Source organism: Hemiscyllium ocellatum, chromosome 1, assembly GCF_020745735.1.
Source record: "Hemiscyllium ocellatum isolate sHemOce1 chromosome 1, sHemOce1.pat.X.cur, whole genome shotgun sequence".
Classification (NCBI taxonomy): domain Eukaryota; kingdom Metazoa; phylum Chordata; class Chondrichthyes; order Orectolobiformes; family Hemiscylliidae; genus Hemiscyllium; species Hemiscyllium ocellatum.
In genome coordinates, this window is record NC_083401.1 from 119,184,122 (window position 1) to 119,205,358 (window position 21,237).

A 21,237-nucleotide genomic window follows, 5' to 3' on the forward strand; every position below is an offset into this window, starting at 1 on the left:
AAGAGATCTAAGTGGCAACTTTTTCATACAGAGGTTGGTACGTGTATGGAATGAACTGCCAGAGGATGTGGTGGAGGCTAGTACAATTGCAACATTTAAATGGATTATGGACCGGTATATGAGTAGGAAGGGTTTGGAGGGATATGGGCTGGGTGCTGGTAGTTGGGACTAGATTGGGATGGGATATCTGGTTGGCATGGAGGAGTTGGACCGAAGGGTCTGTTTCTATGCTGTACATCTCTATGACTCTATGATTCTCAGTACCTAACTGAAAGATGAGGTGCTGTTCCTCCAGCTTGCATTAAGCTTCCCTGGAACACTACCACTAGCATAGAAAGGTGAGAATATTCTCATAACGGAGGTGTTCCCAAAGCCGTCACCCCAGTCTCTCTACCATTTCAAAATGCCTCCGAAGCAGAGAATACCACCAAAAAATTGATAACTGTAAAGTTCACTTTCACATAATTACGTTCTTTTTTCTGTAGTGCCAATGTAAAACATCATCAAAACAAGGCTATCTCAAATTGATTCCAAAACAAAATTTTGGGCTGCTGGCTGTGTAAAAATAAAAAAAAAACAGAAATGCTGGAAGTAATCAAGAGGTAGCAGCATCTGTTTACAGGAAAGGAAAATATTTCAGGTCATTGACCCTTCACTAGAAATTGATTGTTGTGACATAATGAGGGATACAAACAATACTGTTTTTAATCACAGTAGTTTGCAGTAAGTTTAAAGTGGTGTTTTTCAATTTGTTTGTTCCGGACATTTTCACAATTTCTAATCTCCTTCTGCTTTGATATGAGGACATTTAAGCTGCCTAGTGTCTAAACATCTACTGTGGTTAATAATTGATTATCTAAAGTCTAATTATCAACACAATTTTTGGTTCATGCGTAATGTTCCCGGAGGCAACCCAATGCAGTTTCTCCAATATATTTGCATTGTCTCAAAATGCCAGTCAAAGTCCTGAAGCAGAAAATGTGCTTGACATAATAGAGCTCTCACTTGTTTGCACTCATTAGATAATTGCAATTTGTTTGTACAATAAATTTTAGCCTTACCGAGAATATTTGTCTTGCTCGCAGCCATGGTGGTTAATTTCACAATTTGTCAAACCAGTAACTATTTGTTGCTATTAATTTGAAGAGGAGCACGATGCACCATTACACAGGAACAAAATGAATATTTAAGTATGTGCCTAATCCTAATGTCAGCCTATAAAATTAAAATTGAAGTTTTAAAAATCACAGCATCAAATTATGTGTAATCCCTCATATTATTTTATTGACGTAAATAGTTCATCATTTATTGTGGCTGTGAAGTTAATGTACAGATTAATATAAAATATACTTGTTTCAGTATAAAGGATTTATTCATTGTGTTTTGTTTCTGCTTAACCACAGGAATGTCCCAGTGGCATAGTTAATGAAGAGACATTCAAAGAGATTTACGCACAGTTTTTTCCCCAAGGAGGTGAGAAGTTTTACATGAAAATGAGTGTAATCAGTATAAGAAAGAACTTGCATTTTTATAGAACATTCCATGAAACCAAAATATTGCAAAGTGCTTTACAGAATGTGAAGAACTCTTTGAAGCACAGCAACTCTAGTATCAAAGACAAAGGGAGAATGACGATGACTTGAATTATGATTGCTTTTCCCTCATTAACAGAAACAGCAAAACACCGTTTGATTTAAACAAACAGAGAATGCTGGAGAAACTCACCAGGTCTGACAGCATCTAAGGAGAGAAAAACAGAGTTAACATTTCGAGTTCAGTATGACTCTTTTTCGGAACTCACTTATGCCTTTTCATTCCCATCCCTTCCTGAGATAGGCTAAAAGGTGTTACCCACCTCCAGTTTTCAGCTTCCAGTTTTGGAAAAGTGAAAAACATTACAGAAATACCTGGAAAAAAAACTCAGCAGGTCTGGCAACATTTGTGGAGAAAGAGCAGAGTTAACATTTTGGGTCCAGTGGCTCTTTTCAGTTCTGAAGAAGGGACACTGGACCTAAAACATTAACTCCGCTTTCTCTCCACAATGCTGCCAGACTTGCTGAGTTTTTTCAGCTATTTCTACTTTAGTTTTGGATTTCAAGCATCCGCAGTTCTTTGGATTCTTTTTTGTTTAGTGAAAACTATTAAGTTGAATTCAAAGATAGCATCTATTAACAAAACATTTAAACTGAGGGAATTACTTTGCTATTTTATCCACTCCCCAAGCCCTTGGGAAATTAAGGAACATGAGAAGGGAATGGATTACAAACTACAAACGTTGATAAATCCAAAGATATTAATAATCAATTCACTGGAGTTGCAACTTCCTGGAGGTCAGTGTCCAATCATAGTTTCCAGATAAGTGCGAGATGATGCACTTGGGCAAGACAAATAAGGTAAGGAAATATATGATTAACCCTGGGAAATACGGAGGATCAGAGGGACTAGTCTGTTAATGTTGTAGCACAGTTAGATAAAGTCGTTAAGGTAATTCAAGAGCAGGATGTTTACGCTGAAACTGTATAAAATGTTGGTTAGATTATTGTATTGCACTGAGATTATTGTATGCAGCTAGGTTATTGTATGCACTGAGATTATTGTATGCAGTTCTGGAACCCACATTAAAGGAGAAATGTGATTGCACTGGAGAGATTGACATCATGGACAGACATTTTGTATCCTCTTTGGCCACAGTTGATGTCCCAGAGGACTGGATAATAGCCAATGTTATCCCATTGTTTAAAAAGGGTAACATGGATAATCAAGGAAATTACCAGCCTGTGAGTCTCATGTCAGTGGTAGAAAAATTATTAAAAAGATTCTCAGGGACAAGATCTATGTGCAAATAGAAGCAAAAGGACTGATTAACAGTAGACAGCATAGTCAAGACTCATGCTATGTAGTTGGGGGGTCCCAATGCGGAAGATGAGGCATTCTTCCTCCAGGCATCAAGTGGCTAGGATTTGACGGTGGAGGAGACCCAGGACTTGCATGTCAGCACCCTCCCCCCTCCTATTTATCTCTGAGCCCCCTCTCCTTCTCCCACATTCCTGATGAAGGGCTTATCCTGAAATGTCGATTCTCCTGCTCCTCGGATGCTGCCTGCCCAACTGTGCTTTTCCAGCACCACACTTTTTGACTCTGATCTCCAGCATCTGCAGTCCTCACTTTCACCACCTTCAGTGGTCTGTAGACCTGCACACCTAGATCTCTCTGCATATCAAGACTCCTAAGGGTTCTGTCACTCCCTGTATAATTTCCACCTGTACCTGACTTTCCAAAATGCATACCTCTTATTTGTCTGGAATAAATTCCATCTGCCCCATTTTTCTGCCCATACTCCAACTGTTCATATCTTACTGTATCCTCTGACAATCTCCTCACTATCCACAACTCCACTAAACTTTGTATCGTCTACAAATGTACTGATGAAACCATCTACGTTTTCCTCCAAATCATTTATGTAGATCACGAACAGCAGAGGTCCCACACTGATCCCTGTGGAACACCACTAGTTACAGCCCTCCATTCCAAAAACATCCTTCCTTTGCTACCCTGTCTTCTATGATTAAACCAGTTCTGTATCCATCTTGCCAGCTCACTCTTGATACCATGTGCTTTTACCTTTTGTACCAGTCTGCCATGAGGGACCATGTTAAAAGCTTTACTGAAGTCTATGTAGACAACATCAACTGCTTTTCCCTCATCAATCATCTTCATCAACTCCTCAAAAAACTCAATCAAGTTATTGAGACCACTGAAGTGGAGAAAGTGACGACTGCAGATGCTGGAGATCAGAGTCAGTGTGGTGCTGGAAAAGCACAGCCGGTTAGGCAGCATCCAAGGAGCAGGAGAATTGACATTTCAGGCATAAGCTCTTCATTGGGTATGTGGGAGGAAGGGGAAGGAGCCTCAGAGATAAATGGGAGGGGGTGGGGACATGCAAGTCTGCAGTCTCCTCCACCACCAAAACTGAGCCACCTGACACCTGGAGGAAGAATGCCTCATCTTCCACCTTGAGATCCTCCAGCCACATGGCATCAACATTGATTTCACCAGCTTCATTATCTCCCCTCTCCCTACCTCATCCCAGATCTAACTCTCCAACTTGGCACTGCCCTCTTGAACCATCCTACCTGTCCATCTTCCTTCCCACTTATCTGGTCCACCCTCCACTCCAACCTATCATCATCACTAGCCCCCTGCATCTACCTATCGCCTTCCCAGCTACCTTTACCCCAGATCACTGAAGGTGGCAGATAGTAATATAGCATGCTTGCCTTCATTGACAGGGGCTATGATTAGAAGGATAGATAAGTTATGCTGCAGCTTTATAAAACATTAGTTAGGCCACACTTGGAATATTACGTACTGTTCTGGTCACTCCACTACCACTATGAGGATACTTTGGACAGGGTAGAGAAAAGGTTTACCAAGATGTTGCCTGGTATGGGGGATTTTAGCTCTGAACAAAGGCTGGATGGACTGGGTTTATTTTCACTGGAATGCAAAAAGTTGAGGGGAGACCTGATAGAAGTTTATAAGATTGTTACTGGCATAGATAGAGTGGAAACAAAGAGGCTTTTTTCCAGGGTGGAGGAGTCAATTACTAGAGGACACATATTCAACGGGCAAGAGGGGATGTTTAAAAGAGATGTGCAAGGCACGGTTTTTACATAAAGGGTGGTGAGTGCCTGGGACATGTTGCCAGAATACATCAATGGGAAAGGGAAATAGAGGCCTCAGAAACATCCACCTTTTTCCTCAACTGAGAATCACTGGGCCATAAGCTGTGTCTGACCCATTTCCTAAAACCTCTGCCCCCTACAATAGTGATAGGGACCCCCTTGGCCTCACTTTCCTTACCACCAGCCTCTATATCCAATGGATCTTAGGCTGCCAGTTCTACCCCATCGAGTGGGATGCCACCACCAGACCCCATGTTCCCCTGCACTCCATTGTCAGTATTCTACAGGGACCCTTTCCTTAGGGATATGCTGGTCTATTCTTTCTCCACTCCCAAAACCTCCCACACCCCCATGGCACCTTCTCATGAAATTTCAGAAGGTGTAACACTGATCTGTTTACCTCCTCCCTATCCAAGGCCATAGACATATCTTCAAGATGAAGCAGCTATTTATCTGCACTTCAGTTCAGTCTATGTATTTGCTGTTGTCAGTGTGATCTCCTCTATGTTAGAGAGACAAAATGCAGACTCGGTACCCATTTTGCAGAACACCTTTGCTCTATTTGTAAAAATGAGCCCCAGCTTCCAGTTGCTGCCACTTCAGTAAATCACCATGTTCCTATGGGAAAATTCCTGTGTCAGGTTTGCTGTAGTGATTCAATGCAGCTCAATACAAGCTGGAAGAATCCCAACTCTCCTCTTCCCCCTCAATCCTTCACCTAGGTGCCTTATAGCCCTCAGGACTTAGTGTTGAGTTTAACTATTTCAGTGTGTGAATACCCTCCCGTATTTGTTATCCAGGCCTTCAGGTCCTGTTCTGTAAGGTTTATCCTGGTAACAGCCACTCAGCATTTATGTCTCTCTCAGTTTATCATCAGCCATCCCTTTATCTGCTCCTTTTTTTCTATCTCTTGCTTGGCATTGTCTTCATGAATCTGACTTCCTTCCTCTACAACCTTGACCCCCACCATCACTTCCTGTTCTGAGAAAAGGTCACTAAACTTAGAATATTGATTCAGTTTACCTCTCCGTGGATGCCACCAGAGCTACTGAGTTTTCTGTTTGTGTTTCAGGTACCTCAGGTGTCAATGGTCAATCTCAGTGAACCAAATGTTACGTTAGTTAAAGCTAATCATGAAGCTTTACCTTCCCCAGAACTTCCAATGTGAGGATATGAGGTCATCGGAAAAGCATTGGGTGCTAGTTTAGCACAAAGGATCCAAATACTTTTTTTTGTCCAGAGATGATTTAGAGGGTTATGGCTTGTTTTCAAGTCCTTTATGTCAACTTTCACTGGAATGTCTCCACAAGACGGGATTCAGAATCTTCCAGATATGTGATTATTGACTTGGACCATTTTATGAGTAAAGTAAAATTGTTATTTCTAAAATAAACAAAGTTTAAAGACAGAAGTCTGGAAAAGAATATAGTTTTCTTTGGGAATTCTCTTCATGCCCTCAGAGCACAACATTAGCAAGATAAGGACAAAGAACAGTACAGCACAGGAACAGGCCCTTGACCACACCAAGCCTGCATCGCCCCATGATGCCTTTCTAAACTAGAAACCATTTGACTTTGTGCCATCCATGTACCTCTATTGCCAGCCTATTCATGTATCTGTCAAGATGCCTGTTAAACATTGCTATTGAACTGCTTCTACCACCTCCTCTGGCAGTGCATTCCAGGCACTTACCATCCTCTGTTAAAAATATGCCTCTTACATCCTTAAACATACCCATTTTACCTTTAGTCACTGTTAATTGACATTTCTACCATGGAAAATAATCTCTGCCTATCCATTCTATCCTGCTTGTCATAATTTTGTAAACTTCTATCAGGTCACCCCTCAGCCTTCAACATTCTCCTCATTGCTCATAATCTCCAAATGAGGCAACATCAGAGTGAGCAGTTTCTGTATCCTCTCCAAAGCCTTCACATCCTCCATGAAGTGTGGCGACAAGAATTGTACACAATATCCTAAAAGTGGCCCAACTAAATTTCTAAACATCTGCAACATGACTTGCTAATTTTTATACTCCATGTTCCAACCAATGAAACAAGCATATCATGTGCCTTCTTGAACTTGAGCAAGTTCTCACTAATAAAATTATATAGTGACAACATATGTCTTTTTTTAGGGATGTCTGTTGAGGGATTCATTCTTAGCTAAGACCCTAGAGAGATTACTCATGTTCTTCTTGAATAAATATTAATCTGAGATCTTTTGTAGCCACCTCCATTAATAACTGGCGTGTCAGTTTAACATGACAGCCAAAAGAATTGCCTTTCTGACGGTGCAGCTCTCCTCATAACTGCACTGAAATGTCAGCCTGAATTAAGTGATCAGAATCTTGGAGTAGGAGTGGAATTTAAATGCTCACCTTTTGATTCAAATGCCAGTATTCTCTGCTATGACAATGTGGTGAGTTTATAATTATTAATTTACGTTTGTAAATGGATTAAGCCAGGAAGGGAAAATATTCACTCAGGATGAATATTGTTTGATAATTTATTTGGTGAATTCAATGGACAACATGCTGTTTCAATAATAATTCCACACATAAAATAGTCCTCAACAATGCATTAAGGTTAGCGTGGAGCTAATTTAAATGTGGCTTAACTTTTTGTCAGTAAGTGAACTTTAAAAATAAACAGAAACTGAAGTTAGTAACTTCAAACTTCAAAATCACTTCTTTAAAATTTGTATTTGTTAAGCAATGTGTTTGGTCCATCTTAAATCCCAAAATCTGACAAAACAACAGACTCACAAAAACAACAATATGGGTTAAGATGTTCTATGAAAATAGGAAAACAACACCAGCCTTTAGTTTCCTAGGACATTTGGATCTGGTCTGGGTGAGCTAGGAACTTTTCAGGTCAGGGAGGTTGCACCTGAACAGAACCAGAATCAATGTCCTTGAGGGCTGATTTACTAGTGTATCCGGAGAAGATTTACATGAATTCAGCAAGGGTGAAGGAATCAAGAGGCGATTTAGAGAAGAAAACCCAAATGCAGAGAAAATGTAATAAGCCCTAAATTACGTATGGAATGGAGTTAAAGAAAAGTGGTTGCTGAACTTCAAGTGCAGAATGTCACATGGAAACATAATATTGTGAGAATAATGGAGTCCTGGTTCAAAAAAGACAGGACCAAGTTCAACATATATCTCAATACATGGTATTCAGGAAAGACCAGAGAGGAAATAAATGAGAACTTTATAGTGCTGGAGACAGATTTTCTTAAAGGATTCAAGGTTGGAATCTGTTTGAGTTAGAACTAAGAAACAGAGAGTTACCATTATAAAGCTGAGTATATTTTAAAGGTCAACAATGAGTAGCAGAGGTATGGAAGAATAACATTACAAGCAAGTTCCATAGAAGTGAAAAAATTATAAAGTTATTGTAATTGTAGGTTTTATTTATTCAAATATTGACTGAGATAGTAGTAGTGTAAGGGGTAACAAGGTGTAAGAGTTTCTAGAGTGTGCTCTGGAGAATGTTCTACATTGGTACATTGCTATTCCAATAAGGAAAGGGGAATTGCTGGACATGATGGTGGAGAGTGAATCAAGCTTTATTCGAGGTACATTTAGGAGACAGTGATCGTGAAATCACAAGGTTAGAAGAGTAATGAAAATGACAAGGAGCAAAACTATAAATCTGGGTGAAGCCAACTTCACTGAAGTGAGTACAGATGGTCCAGATTAATTGCAGTCAATGATTGTTCTGTGACAGTATTGATTATCAATGTACTGCCTTTTAAAAAAGAGATAGTTTGGATACAGTAAAGGTGCATTTGCAGTTGGGGTAAAAGAAAGACAAAAAATATTGAGCTTATATAGACCTTTCCTGAAGAAAGAATTAATTAGTAAAATGAAGCCATAGAAGGGTGCATATGACAGGTGAGATGGATATGATTGAGAAGCAGCCGAAATGTAGAAGAACTGGGCAGGGATAGGACAATGAAGAAACAGATAAGAAGAGACTGGCAGTTTAACACCAAATGGAATTGAAATAATAAGAACATAGTAAAAAGTTAAGTGGAGCCGATTATGAACTTAACAGAGGGTTTACCCATCAAGATATCAAGAGAAAAGGTACGGATAAATTCATTATGAATATTTGACATTTCTATTTCTCAAAGAAGGTACAACCCAAGTCATAGTGAAGAAGGTGATTGAAACACTGGATGATCTAAACATTCAAGAGGAAGTATTCTGTAGACTGTCCATACTTACAATTGAAAATTCAGTACAAATAGAAGAGATACATCAATATACTGTGAAAAGAAAGTTGTAGGAATTGAAGAGGTCATAATTTTCCAATCCACCTCAGAACCAGAGATGAAACCAGAGAACTAGAGAACTAAATATGTTACATCTTGTTCAGAAATGGGGTGTACAAGATAAGCCCAATAGGAATAGGCCAGTGAAGAATAACCTCAGTGATGAGAAAGCATTTAGAAATGATAATTAAAAACAAAATCACAATTACATGCACAAATGTGGATTAATTATGGAAAGCCAGAATAGATTTGTTAAGACAAAAAACATGTTTAATTACTTAGAGCTTTTTTATATAAGGTAATAGATGTTTGATGAGATTAATATGATCTCTTTGATGTTCCAGAAAGCATTTGGTACAGTGTCACATTATCAGCTTAACAACAATGATAGAGCCTGTCAAGTAACAGAATTCTGGTGAACTGTTGGTTTTCAGTTTGGAGAAAGGTATACAGTGGAGTTCAGAAGATGTCAGTGTTAGGAGCACTGTTTTGCTTGATTATATTTTAACAAAATAGACTTGGGTATACTGTAAAGGGCAAATATCAATATTTGCGGGATGACATAAAACAGAAGTCTTGTGAACTGTGAGCTGGTTAGTGATAACCTTTGAGAGAGCACAGGGTAGAGGAATGTATGAACAAGATGAAATTTAATGCGGGGAAATAATGCCATTTTGTAGGAACAATGATGATGAGCAATATAAAATAAGTATGCAGTTCTAAACAGCATTCAGCATTGGTGCAGATATGTGCAGGGATATCTGAGAAAGTAGTTAATAAAGCATGTAGGATCCTGGGATTTATAAGTAAGGACATGGAATTTAAAAGTAAAGATATTTTGATAAAGCTCTATAACATATTGATTCAACTCCAACTTGAGTACTGTGCCCAAAGTTTAGGCATGAGAGAATGATGCAGATTCGAGAAAATGATTCCCGTAATGAAGGGTTTTAGTCACATGGATAAACAGAAGGTGAGATTGTATCCCTGGAGAAGGGCAGTTTAGGAAGAGATTTGTTAGAGGTTTTCATAACCATAAAGATTCTGTACAGAACAGGTAGAAAGCCACTATTTCCAATGGATGAAGGAATGAGATCCAACGGGCATTAATTTAAAGATTGTGGTAACACAAGCAACAGCAAAATGTGATAGCGAATGGTGATATTGTGCTTCCGCCTGGTCAGCCTACAACCCGGAGGACTCAACATTGAGTTCCCCAATTTCAAATAACCTGACTCCTTTCCCAGCGCCCCCCCCCCCCCCACCCCACTTCCACTTCTCCCTGTCACCAACCAGATTCATTCCTCTCATTGACCAATCAGGTCATACCCACTACCTGTCTTCACCTATTCCTATTTCACCACCCTGCCCCAGCCACCCCCTTTATCTGCGGCTCCTCCTACACCCATCCCCAGTCCTGAAGAAGGGTTACACCTGAAATATCGTCTTCTCTACCTCCTGATTTCCTGCCCTGCTGTGTTCTTTCAGCCTCCTACCTGTCTATTTTGGATTCCAGCATTTGCAGTATTTTTTGTCTCTAAGAGCGGTGGAGGCCAGATTCAATCATGACTTTTAAAAGGACTGTGGATTGTTATTTGAAGGGAAAGATTTAGCAGGGCTGCAGAGTGGATCCAACGAGTTGTGTTTTCAAATAGCTGAGATGGACACAATGGGCAGTATCTATGCTATAATTCAAAGCTGCTTTAGAGATGTATGGATAAAATTAGTATTATTCATGGAGTACTATACCATTTCTGTGGCTGATGTCTTCAGGGTGAAAACTGTAAATATGAAATTGAAGATGCTGGAGAACAGGTCAATAGGAACCTCAAGGCAATGGAGCACCGTTGAGAAGAGATTCAATTGGCAAATGCTTCGGTTAGGATCAGATTGGGACAAAATCAGGGCAGTCAAATTGCATTGACAATGGAGTAAATATTGAAAGGGAATGGTGTGTTCGTCCATGCAAAAGTTTGCAGGGAATTTGAGGATGCCTCATTGCTAAAGTGGTATTGTTTCTGACTTTAGTATGACCAATTCAAGAGGTGTGGAAGCATCTGATATTCTAATTCAAGAGATCCAAGCATAACATTACAGGAAATTTGAGCATAAATCTGCAAAGCCAGAATATGTTTCAGGGCATTAGTGAGGAACTAAACCGAGGTCTCATACACAAACTCTTTCCTGTTGAATTGTTGCAGATCAGATTCGATAAAAGTTCTTCAATGACAAAAGGAAGATTTACAGATTGATTGTTATGAACTGAGATTGATGAGAAATATGGCATTTACAAGCTTTTCAATTTTTTGACATAGCTGTTTTCCCATGAGGGCCTTAATAAGTTGAGGTCATGGCTTGTCCCTGTTAGATTAAATGAGGTTAAATCATTACCCTCCCATCTATAGATTCTTAAAAATCCACATCATAAATCCTTTCCTAAAGCACCAGAAATCAGAATATCCACTTCCCTGCTGAGCCGTGGAATAAAGAATCTACCACTGGACTAGCAATGATCCAGTCTTCTACATTGAAAGTTTATCATTTCTTTTGTAATCTTCTTTTGTCACAAGTGGAAAAGGGGGCAATTTTAACCTGATCTCACTAACAATTAAAATCATCAGGCATCTTTTCAGTCTAGAATAAGCTGATCCATTGTTTTCTTTTAATCTTATCTCTTTTTTTTGCACATGAGCATGTTGTGTCTCAGTGACATCACGAGAGCCTTGGCTTTTACTTGGCAGCCTGAGGGCAAGGGTCAGGAGATTTTTAACAGGTCAACCGAATAAGCAGAGAGCTAAAGACATCAAAGACCCAAAAATGCAACTTCAATCAAATTTTGACTTTCCCCAAAGAGGGAAAACAAAAGTAGGAACTTAATCATCTGTGGACCCAAAGCATTACCTCTACTTTCTCTCCACAGATGCTGCCAGACCTGCTTTTTTCCACCAATTTATTTCTGTTCTTTGGGTTTCTTGTTGATACTTGCTTGGAAAAGGTTTGAACCTATCAAAGACTCAGTGGGAATTGTGATGAAGAGGCAGAAACCATGGCAAAAATATGAATTGTATGAGTTGAGTAACTAAATGATTGAGATGGTGCAATAGATGCTGTATCTGTACCTTATGGAAGACATTTGACAAAATGCCAGAAAGGAGTCTTAGTAAGAAGATGGAAGCCCACAGAATTAAAGGGAAAGTCAAATAATGGACAAAAGATTGGGTCAGTGACTGGATGCAAAGGTGGTGATGGAGATTGAAGTTTTATAAACATAGAAAATAGATCAGGAGGAGGCCATTTGGCCATTCAATCTGATCATGGGTGATATTCCAACTCAGTACCCTCTTTCTGTATTCTCCCCATTCTCTTTGATCCCTTTAACAACTTCTTGAAAACATTCAATGTTTGTCCTCAACCGCTTTTCATGGCAGAGAATGCCACAGGCTCACCAAGTCTGGATGAAAAAATTTCTCCTCATCTCAGTCCTAAGTAACCTACCCCACATCCATGGGTCTGGGCTCCCCAGTCATTAGGAACATCCTTTCTGCATTTACCCACTCCTGTTAGAATTTTATTGGTTAACTATGAAATCTCTCCAGGGCATAGTTTAACAGTGATTGCTCCAAAGGTCAGCTTTGGCTCCATTATATTATACAGTCTTTATGAGCACGTCACATTTGGATGTAATGAGAAGCATTAAAAAATTTGCAATTAAAGTATTAGATCATGATGGTGAAATGGACAACAACATTAAAGATGGCGCACAATGCAAAGCAGTGTGAAGTGCTGACCCTTGGAAAAAAACACACACACACACACATATACTCACCTATATGTGGCAGAAGTTTGAAAAGTCAAGTGCCCTCTGTGGGTTATAGATTAACCATAAAGAAGAATTCCCCTCATGAGTCCATTGGCAGACCCACCAAGATTTCCCACTTGCTGGCGATCTCTCCCAATGCTGATGTAATGATTGCAAGAAACGTCGATTCTCCTGCTCCTTGGATGCTGCCTGACTTGCTGCGCTTTTCCAGCAACACATTTTCAGCTCTAATCTCCAGCATCTGCAGTCCTCACTTTCTCCCCGTAATGATTGCATTTCCAGGATTACCTTTAGTCATATTGCTGACATTTCTACAGACCTTCACAAGCTATGCCAGCAGTAAGATGGTGTGTTCCACTTCCTGATACTTTCTAACATCATGTTACAAAGTCCTCTCATCCTTGCAGCCAATCAGCAAAGCACTGGTAAAACCCATCCCTGGCTAGTGCCTGTTCACTCTGAGGCGGTTCTCCAATGTGCTTTTGGAGTCAAATGTTGATAACATTATTCTGGCTACTGAGAGGACTGGCCTGGATGCAGTGTCAGAAGGACTGTAAGATTCAATAACCATGTACTTCTGGATCCTTCAGTAAGCTCATGGATCTGGTTTGGCAGCATTTAAGAAACAGATATGGCGATATTATAGTTGTAAGGAAACTCAAAATAAATTAAATAGAACAGAAATGGGGATCAGATTGCCCAAATGGCTCTCTGTATGAAATCCATTCTGATTGATATAACCAAAAAAGGTCCTTGGCCTGTGCTCTGTTAGTTGACCTCCATCATTTGCATTGTAATGGGCCTTTGATGCCTCTAAGATTAATATTCCCTTTTCTATCTCTGTGTTTTCAATTACAATCAATTGTATTGGCAACCATAGACATTATTAGGCTTTCTATAGCTAGACTGGTTATAATCTGCTCATCTCAGGCTGTTGTGGTGCAGTGGTAGTAAATAGGACCAATAGCCTGGGTTTATATCTTACCTTACTGCAGACTTATGCCATAACATCCCTGAACAGATTAAGAACATCTACACTCTGCTCTGGTCATCTCGTCTCATCTCAATAGCAGGTCTTGGAAGCAGCCTCAGTATCCGAGACAATCTGGAACAAGCTGATGCAATAACTCTGCCTTTGCTTAACACCGGTTTGTGGCATAACAAATGCATTTGCAATGCAGACTTTGGTGTTTAGAAATTGAAGTGCACAGTGAGTGACCAAATAAGGCTGTTGCACCGCTGCAAATTGTTATAGTTCACCTGCTCTATATGAGTCTGCTAAAGAGCCATTCAAGACACTTGATGTGGCAATAGCACCCACACTACCTCCAAATCACCATGATTTAAAATCGTTGCTGAAACAGTTTAGTTCAATTGGTTAGGAAGGATGGTTATTTGAATAAGACAGCACCATATTGCCATATCACTGTTTCAGGACGAGGAGTAGCAGAGAAAGGCTGAGTAACATTTCAGAATGAAAACAGAAACAGTTTTTTTTTCATATTCGGGGTGAAAGCATATAATTGTGGTCGAAGTAGAACTGAAATTGAACAGACGGTTTATTTTATATGGTGCCTCAGTGGATGTAATTTTGTACTAAATCCTATTATTTCAAGGTTACGGCTTGCTCTGCCCTCAGTTATGCAATCACAGGCAATGTGGTTAATAATTTATGGTAAAACCTCGAATTCTGGGTTCCCAATGTTCTACTGACTACCCTGAAGCCAGCTCAACGGGCAACTTAAAAATCCAAATCCACTGACCTGGATCAAGACCCATTAAACCTGTTAGCTTGAGATTGCAGATTGTGCTGTAACAATTCTTGAGTGTTTCTAACATCTTATTGTTTGCATGAATTCTTGCTTAAATGTACTAAACAGAAAGAGCTGATCATTGTTTAGAAAATAAAATATAGATTTTAACTACTTAAAGGTTTATTGTCCTTTGACACATAATGGCATACTTCAATGTCGGCATTCCCCATGTACCACAAATAATCAGACAGCTGAAAGAGTGCAGCAGATCAAGAAGACAAACCACCTGACAGATTCTAGGACAGTGGATTTTGAGAAGATTTGTAGCTCAGGTTGAGGTTCTGGATGTAGGTTTGCTCGCTGAGCTAGAAGGTTCGTTTTCAGATGTTTCATCACCATGCTAGGTGACACCATCAGTGAATCTCCAGATGAAGCTTCATTCGGACGCTCACTGATGATGTTACCTAGTACGGTGATGAAACATCTGAAAATGATCCTTCCAGCTCAGCGAGCAAACCTACATCCAGATCCTAGGACAGTTAGAATGGCCAATAAATATGACCACTATCACTTACATCTTAAGAATGATTTTATTTTTAAAATTCAGGGCAGTTTTTCCCAGGATAAGGAGACTGGGACAGATTTAGGTTATAAAACTGCATGGGCTGGTACATCTGGATGCAAGTGCTTGGGTACACTGGACCAGGGCTGACACCACTGAACTTGCCAACATCAGTGAGGTCGGGGACAAGGCAACAAAATGTACACTTTTTGCATCAAGGGGACACATCAGCTGGAGGACACAACACCACAGAGTCGAAGTGAATTGCGTAAGCAGGATGCTCCTCCCTCCCCCACCCCCCCCCCCCCCCCCCCCCCCCGAGGTAACACAATGATTCAACTCTGACAACATCCCTTGCAAAAGAATGGCTCCCACGTCTAAAAGGAATCTCCACTGCACTCCCTCCAGTGCAATCACAATCTTCCTTTCAAATGGTGACCAGGGTTATCTTCAAAGGAAAACAAGGACCTGTGTCTGAAGCTAAAAATGTTGGATCATAATTTTGGAACTACACCAGGGGCATATGTGCAAGGAGTGGGTGACTAGCACTTGATATAGCCTCTGGGCCAGGGATTAACAATGATTTTAAACACTTAGTGAGGATGTGTGAGGCAAACCTGAGCCACTGACCACAGTAACATTGTGAAAATAGATGCACCACAGAAATTCACCAAGGTACCTCCAACAGCACCGTTGAAGCCTATGACCACTGCCACCTAGAAGGACAAAGACAGCAGATCCATCAGAACAGCACCTCCTGAAAATACTCCTCCAAGTAACCCGTTATCTTAACTTGGAAATATATCATTATTCCTTCAGTATTGCTGGGATAAAATCTTGGAGTTCCCTGATAGAAGTTTTGGTGTATCCACAGAAAGTGGACTCCAGCAGTTTAAGAAAGCAACTTACTGCCACGTTACCAAAAGCATTGAGTGATGGGCAATAATACAGGCACAGTTAGCAATGCCCACACTCACTGAATAAATCAAAACAACCTTTATGCACTCATGATTCCACCTGTTTCTTGGTACAAGATTGTAACTGATTTATGTACTGTGAAAGGAAATAACATCATCTTACACTGATTATTTTTCCAAATTTCTGAGTTTCAGACAGGCAATGAACACTGTCAGTGCTTCCATAGCAAAAAAATTGAGTGTGATATTTACTCCATTTGGTGCATCTGAAAATATTATTTTAGGCAGTGGCTGCAATATCCAGGCAGAACTTTTAAGGAATTGTGTGGCAGCTGAGATATAAGACTTGTGACATTATTACATTATTCCAAAAGGTCTCATTGAGCAAGTGGTCTGTGCTGTGGAATATGTTACACTTTTAAATATAGAGTTGCCGTCACCAGCAGAGATCATGTTCAGAAGGTAAATAAGAATGAAATTGCCAAGCCACCACTTATCCAAATTTTACAAAATGCAGATATAGTTTTTGTCAAACAAGAGAGGATAAAGATGGTGCATGGCTGGCATGCAGATGCAAATTGACCTCAACTACAACTTAGATAATAGGTCCGAGACACTTAAAATGAAAATTTGGTTATTCAGAGGTACCTGAAATGTATAATAGAATCATTGAGTTCCTCCAGTGTGGGGGCAGGCCATTTGGCCCAACCAGTCCACACTGACCTTCTGAAGAGTATCCCACCCAGACCCATTCCCCTACCCTATGACTCTGCAGTTCCCATGACTAATGCACCAAGCCTACACATCCCTGAACACTATGGGCAATTTAATATGCCCAATTCACCTAACCGGCACATCTTTGGACTGTTGGAAGAAACCAGAGCACCCAAAGGAAACCCACGCGCACATGGGGAGAATGTGCAAACTCCACACAGTCAATCACCCAAGGCCGGAATCAAATGTGGCTCCCTGGCACTTTGAGGCAGCAGTGCTAACCACTGAGCCACCAGACCACCCATCTCTTATGAAGTCCTGACATCTAATAAGGCCATGCTGAGGAGGAACTGAAACCAGCTGAGTGAAGTGGATAATATGCCAATGCTGCCAAGTACACATGAAAAAACACAAAGATAACAGTGGTATAATAATAACGTTAAAAGTCTTGAGGCGTATAGATATGGTGAAAGACAGGTGTCTTTCCCCTAGGATAAGGGATTTCAAGACTAGAGGCACAATTTTAAGGTGAGAGGAGAAACATTTTAAAAAGACATGAGAGGCAATTTTTTATTTGCATAGAGTGGTTCATGTGTGGAACAAACTTCCAGAAGAAGTAATGGATACAGTTACAGTATTTAAAAAAATGTTTAGACAAATTCAAGAATAAGAAATATTTGGAGAGATATGGGCCAGGCGCAGGCAGGTGGAACTAGTTTTGTTTATGATTATGGTCAGAATGGAATGGTAGGACCAAAGGGTCTGTTTCGGTGCTGTATAGCTCTATGACTATAACAACCAACACACTAACAATAGGTCTGCTGACTAAGAGCAGCCAAGGATAATATCCACACTTCTAGAAATGTACACCATAACAAAAACTGGAAGAGTTGTCAAACTATTGAAATTACATGTAGGCTTTTAGACTTCTATACTTATACAGAAGACAAAATGTAAAATTGACAATTCATTTTGATGTTGCCCAATATTTGTCATGGAGCTGTAATGATATATTAAACCACTTTAGATTAAGTCTTATATCTTTGAGAATGGGTAATGCTATTTTCAGTTCTTTAATATGTAACCCCACCAGAAATATTCAAAGAAACAGAGTCCACAAACACCTATTGTTAGAAAGGTTAAAGCTACCTTGAGAATGTAACTTAAAAGGAGTTCTGGGATTTACATATTAAAGAACTGAATGTAGCATATCCCATTCTAAAAGATGAAAGACTCCAACTAAATTTGTTTCATATTTCATTACAGCTCCAAGATACTATAAGCCTTTTGCTATAAATTATTATGATCTTATACTCCACAACCACCTGTTGAAGAAGCAATACTTAGAAAGCTAGTGCTTTCAACTAAACTTGTATGCCATGGTGGCTCAGTGGTTAGCACTGCTGCGTCACAGCACTAGGGTCCCAGGTTCAATTCCAGCCTTGGGCAACAGTCTGTGTGGAGCTTGTGTGTTCTTCCCACATCTGTCTCCAGGTTCCTCACACAGGCCAATTCCTCTGAACTGAACTAGTCCCATTTTCCTGCATTTGGCCCATATCCTTCTAAATGCTTCCCATTCATGGACCTGTCTAAATATCTTACAAATATTGTAATTGTACTCACCTCTACCACTTCCTCTGGCAGCTCATTTCATATATGCACAGCCATCTGAATGAAAAAGTTGTCCCTCAGGTCCCTTTTAAATCTTTCCCCTCTCACTTTAAATCTATGCCCTCTAATTTTGGACTCTCCTACCCAGGGGAAAAGACATTGGCTATGCCCCTCATGAATTTCTAAACCCCTTAGCCTCCTATGTTCCAGAGAAAAAGGTCCCAGCCTATCCAGATAACTCAAACCCACCAGTTTTACTAACATCTTTGTAAATCGTTTTTGCACCCTTACCATTTTAATAATATCCTTCCTATAGCAGGGTGACCAGAATTGTACACAGTACTCCAGATGTGGCCTGACTAATGCTTTGTACAGCTGTAACATTACATCTATCACAAAGCTAATCCCTTTATTTTTCTAAAAGTTGTTCCTTGGCTCAAAGAGACTCTGCCCTTCATTTTTTTTTCAGAGGAGTAATAAACCGGGCTGGGCACCAATCAGTCTGGTTTGGTACAGAGATGAAAAGGACTTTGAGAGGCCTTTTGTTTCTATGTAAACAGAGAAGACTTCAGGCCAAAGTGATCATGTTTTAGAAGTGACCTGTATAAAGAAATGGTAGTGGTCAGTTCTCTAGCTAGCTGAGCTGAGCAGTTTTAGTTCAGTCTGACCTGGTGAGGAGTTCAACAGGGAGCTATGTGGAAACTCTCTCTCTCTCTCTCTCTCTTTCTCTTTCTACCCTTCAACCTGTAATCATTTATACTAGTTATTAGAGGGAGTTTGCTTATTGGGACTGTTGCTTATATTCAGAATAGCATCATTAAGTCTAATTGGATAGGTTGAGTCCTGTAGTGGTTCTTTATTCTGTTCTTTGTGTTTCATTGTGTAATTTTGTGAATAAATTTTTGTCTGTTTTATAATCTAGTAGGCAACATGGCTAATGTAATCTGGGTAATTTTCACTGTACACTTACTGAAACAAATTGCAAGGTTATGGTCTGAGCTGCTTGATTAAGAATGTTTTGAGTGGTCTGGCCTAGTCCACAACACATTCCAATTCCTGTATTCAAAGCTTTAACTGATGAACGCAAGCATGAAATGCTTTATTCATCACCCTGTTACCACTCTCTTCACCACTTTTAAGGAACTATGTACCTATAACCCTCGATTGTTCTGTTCAATAACACTTCCAAGGACACTACCATTAATTGTGTAAGTCATGCCAATGACACCTTGGTAATGGAAACCTGCTGTCCACTTTCAGTACCAGAGCCCTTGTGGTGTAGCCTCTCAGGTTTGAACTGCTGCTGTCCATGCTGAAATGATGTCAGTTGAATTAGGGTGCTCAGGGATTCTATGTGGGGTTGCACAACTCATCACATTTCCAAAAATACAGCATGGCACTTCCTTAAACTTTTCAAAAACAAATGATACTGAAGATTACCCTACCTGAAAGTTGATGGTTGGTCACTTCAATGGATTGACATTTTCAGTGGGCCATTTGTGATGGTGGTGGTGGGGATTGTTGTTGTTGTTGTTGGGATTCCATAATATGAGCCATTCAAAGTTGGCTACACATCCAGCAGATGTACTAAATAGACCTACAAATTCCAACTGGTGTCAAAACCATCAGTGCAGTCATGTTTTGGCCAGTTAGGGAGCTTACAGTACACACACAGCACACCTACGCACTGCCCTTCCTGCATGAGGAACAGCCATATGCCCTACTGGAAAAGCAAATGGCTTTTCTGGTGCTGGATCCAGTGACAATTCAACTGGAAAAACAGTGCAAGATTTTCTTCTCAATTAGAAGACAGAAGGAAGTATTTAGAATGTGAATGGTCTGACTTTATAAGGTTACATTGCAAACCAAAGTCAAGTGCCATGTGATCATGTGTCAGCTGATCTATCATCATATAATGTTTTCTCACATGACCTAACCTCTATGAAATATTTTCACTCTGAAATGGTCATCCTAGACATAGTAAAGACATCCAGCCAGAAGGTAAATCATCAAATCCATGTTCTGTATTACAGGTTCTGAAAGAAGAGCCAAACAGAATTCCTAAACATTATGTACACTCATGGGAATTTCCAGAGGAGTGAATTTCAATTTTTTGATAATTAACAATTGTATTAACCAGAGACTACTTCTGATTTTCACAATTTCCCCAAAAACCAATCAGCCTTGTATTAGCAAAGCAAATAACTAACACTAGCAGCGATCTGTAAATGAGGGACAATTCATTAGTTTGTTGGTGCAATAGACGTTGTAATATCCATCAACCCAGGAAACATTTCAACTCTGGTTAATAGCTCTTGATAACATTTAATAGTGTGATAATGAAAATGTCAGTGGCCGCAAATGTGATAAGTTAGAGGGTTGATTTATTTTCCAACATGAAATTGAAAATCCTAGACAGTTAAGATTCTTGTTATTTTAATTTCTGTTTTGTTGTATACATCCAATATCGTGCCAATTCATTTTGACATCAAATTTGATGAAAGAAAATCATCACCATTAGAGATTTTATAGCATTTAATATTTTAACATAATTATTGAGAAAGTTGCTTTTTTCCATTCCAGATGCATCCACATATGCACACTTTCTGTTTAATGCCTTTGACACAGACCACAATGGTTCAGTGAGTTTTGAGGTGAGTGTCATTTTTTTTAACGCAATTTAGTTACTCTGAGTGTTGTGCATATTGTAGCCAGCTCCATTAACTAAGGGGACCTGCTGTCATTTGTGGTTCCCTCCCAAGGGTGTCAATCACAGAGTTTGGGCGCTGGGGGAGAGACAAAGGACATTCAAATGATTTGGTGTGAGCAAGTTCAAAGGACTCATTGGGAAGGTCTGCAAAAGTGGGGAGGGTGTGGGGGGAATGTGAGG

General features: G+C 39.9%; 1 protein-coding gene across 2 annotated transcripts in view; it reads left to right on the forward strand.

The window, feature by feature from the left end:
• kcnip4a (potassium voltage-gated channel interacting protein 4a) overlaps positions 1-21,237 on the forward strand; it is a 349,299-nt gene that overhangs the window by 309,454 nt on the left and 18,608 nt on the right. For both annotated transcript variants that reach the window (XM_060831482.1, XM_060831476.1), the window contains exons 3-4: positions 1,404-1,473; positions 20,931-21,001. In XM_060831482.1, the coding sequence (XP_060687465.1) occupies positions 1,404-1,473; positions 20,931-21,001 (141 nt within the window). The remainder of the gene's footprint in view (positions 1-1,403; positions 1,474-20,930; positions 21,002-21,237) is intronic.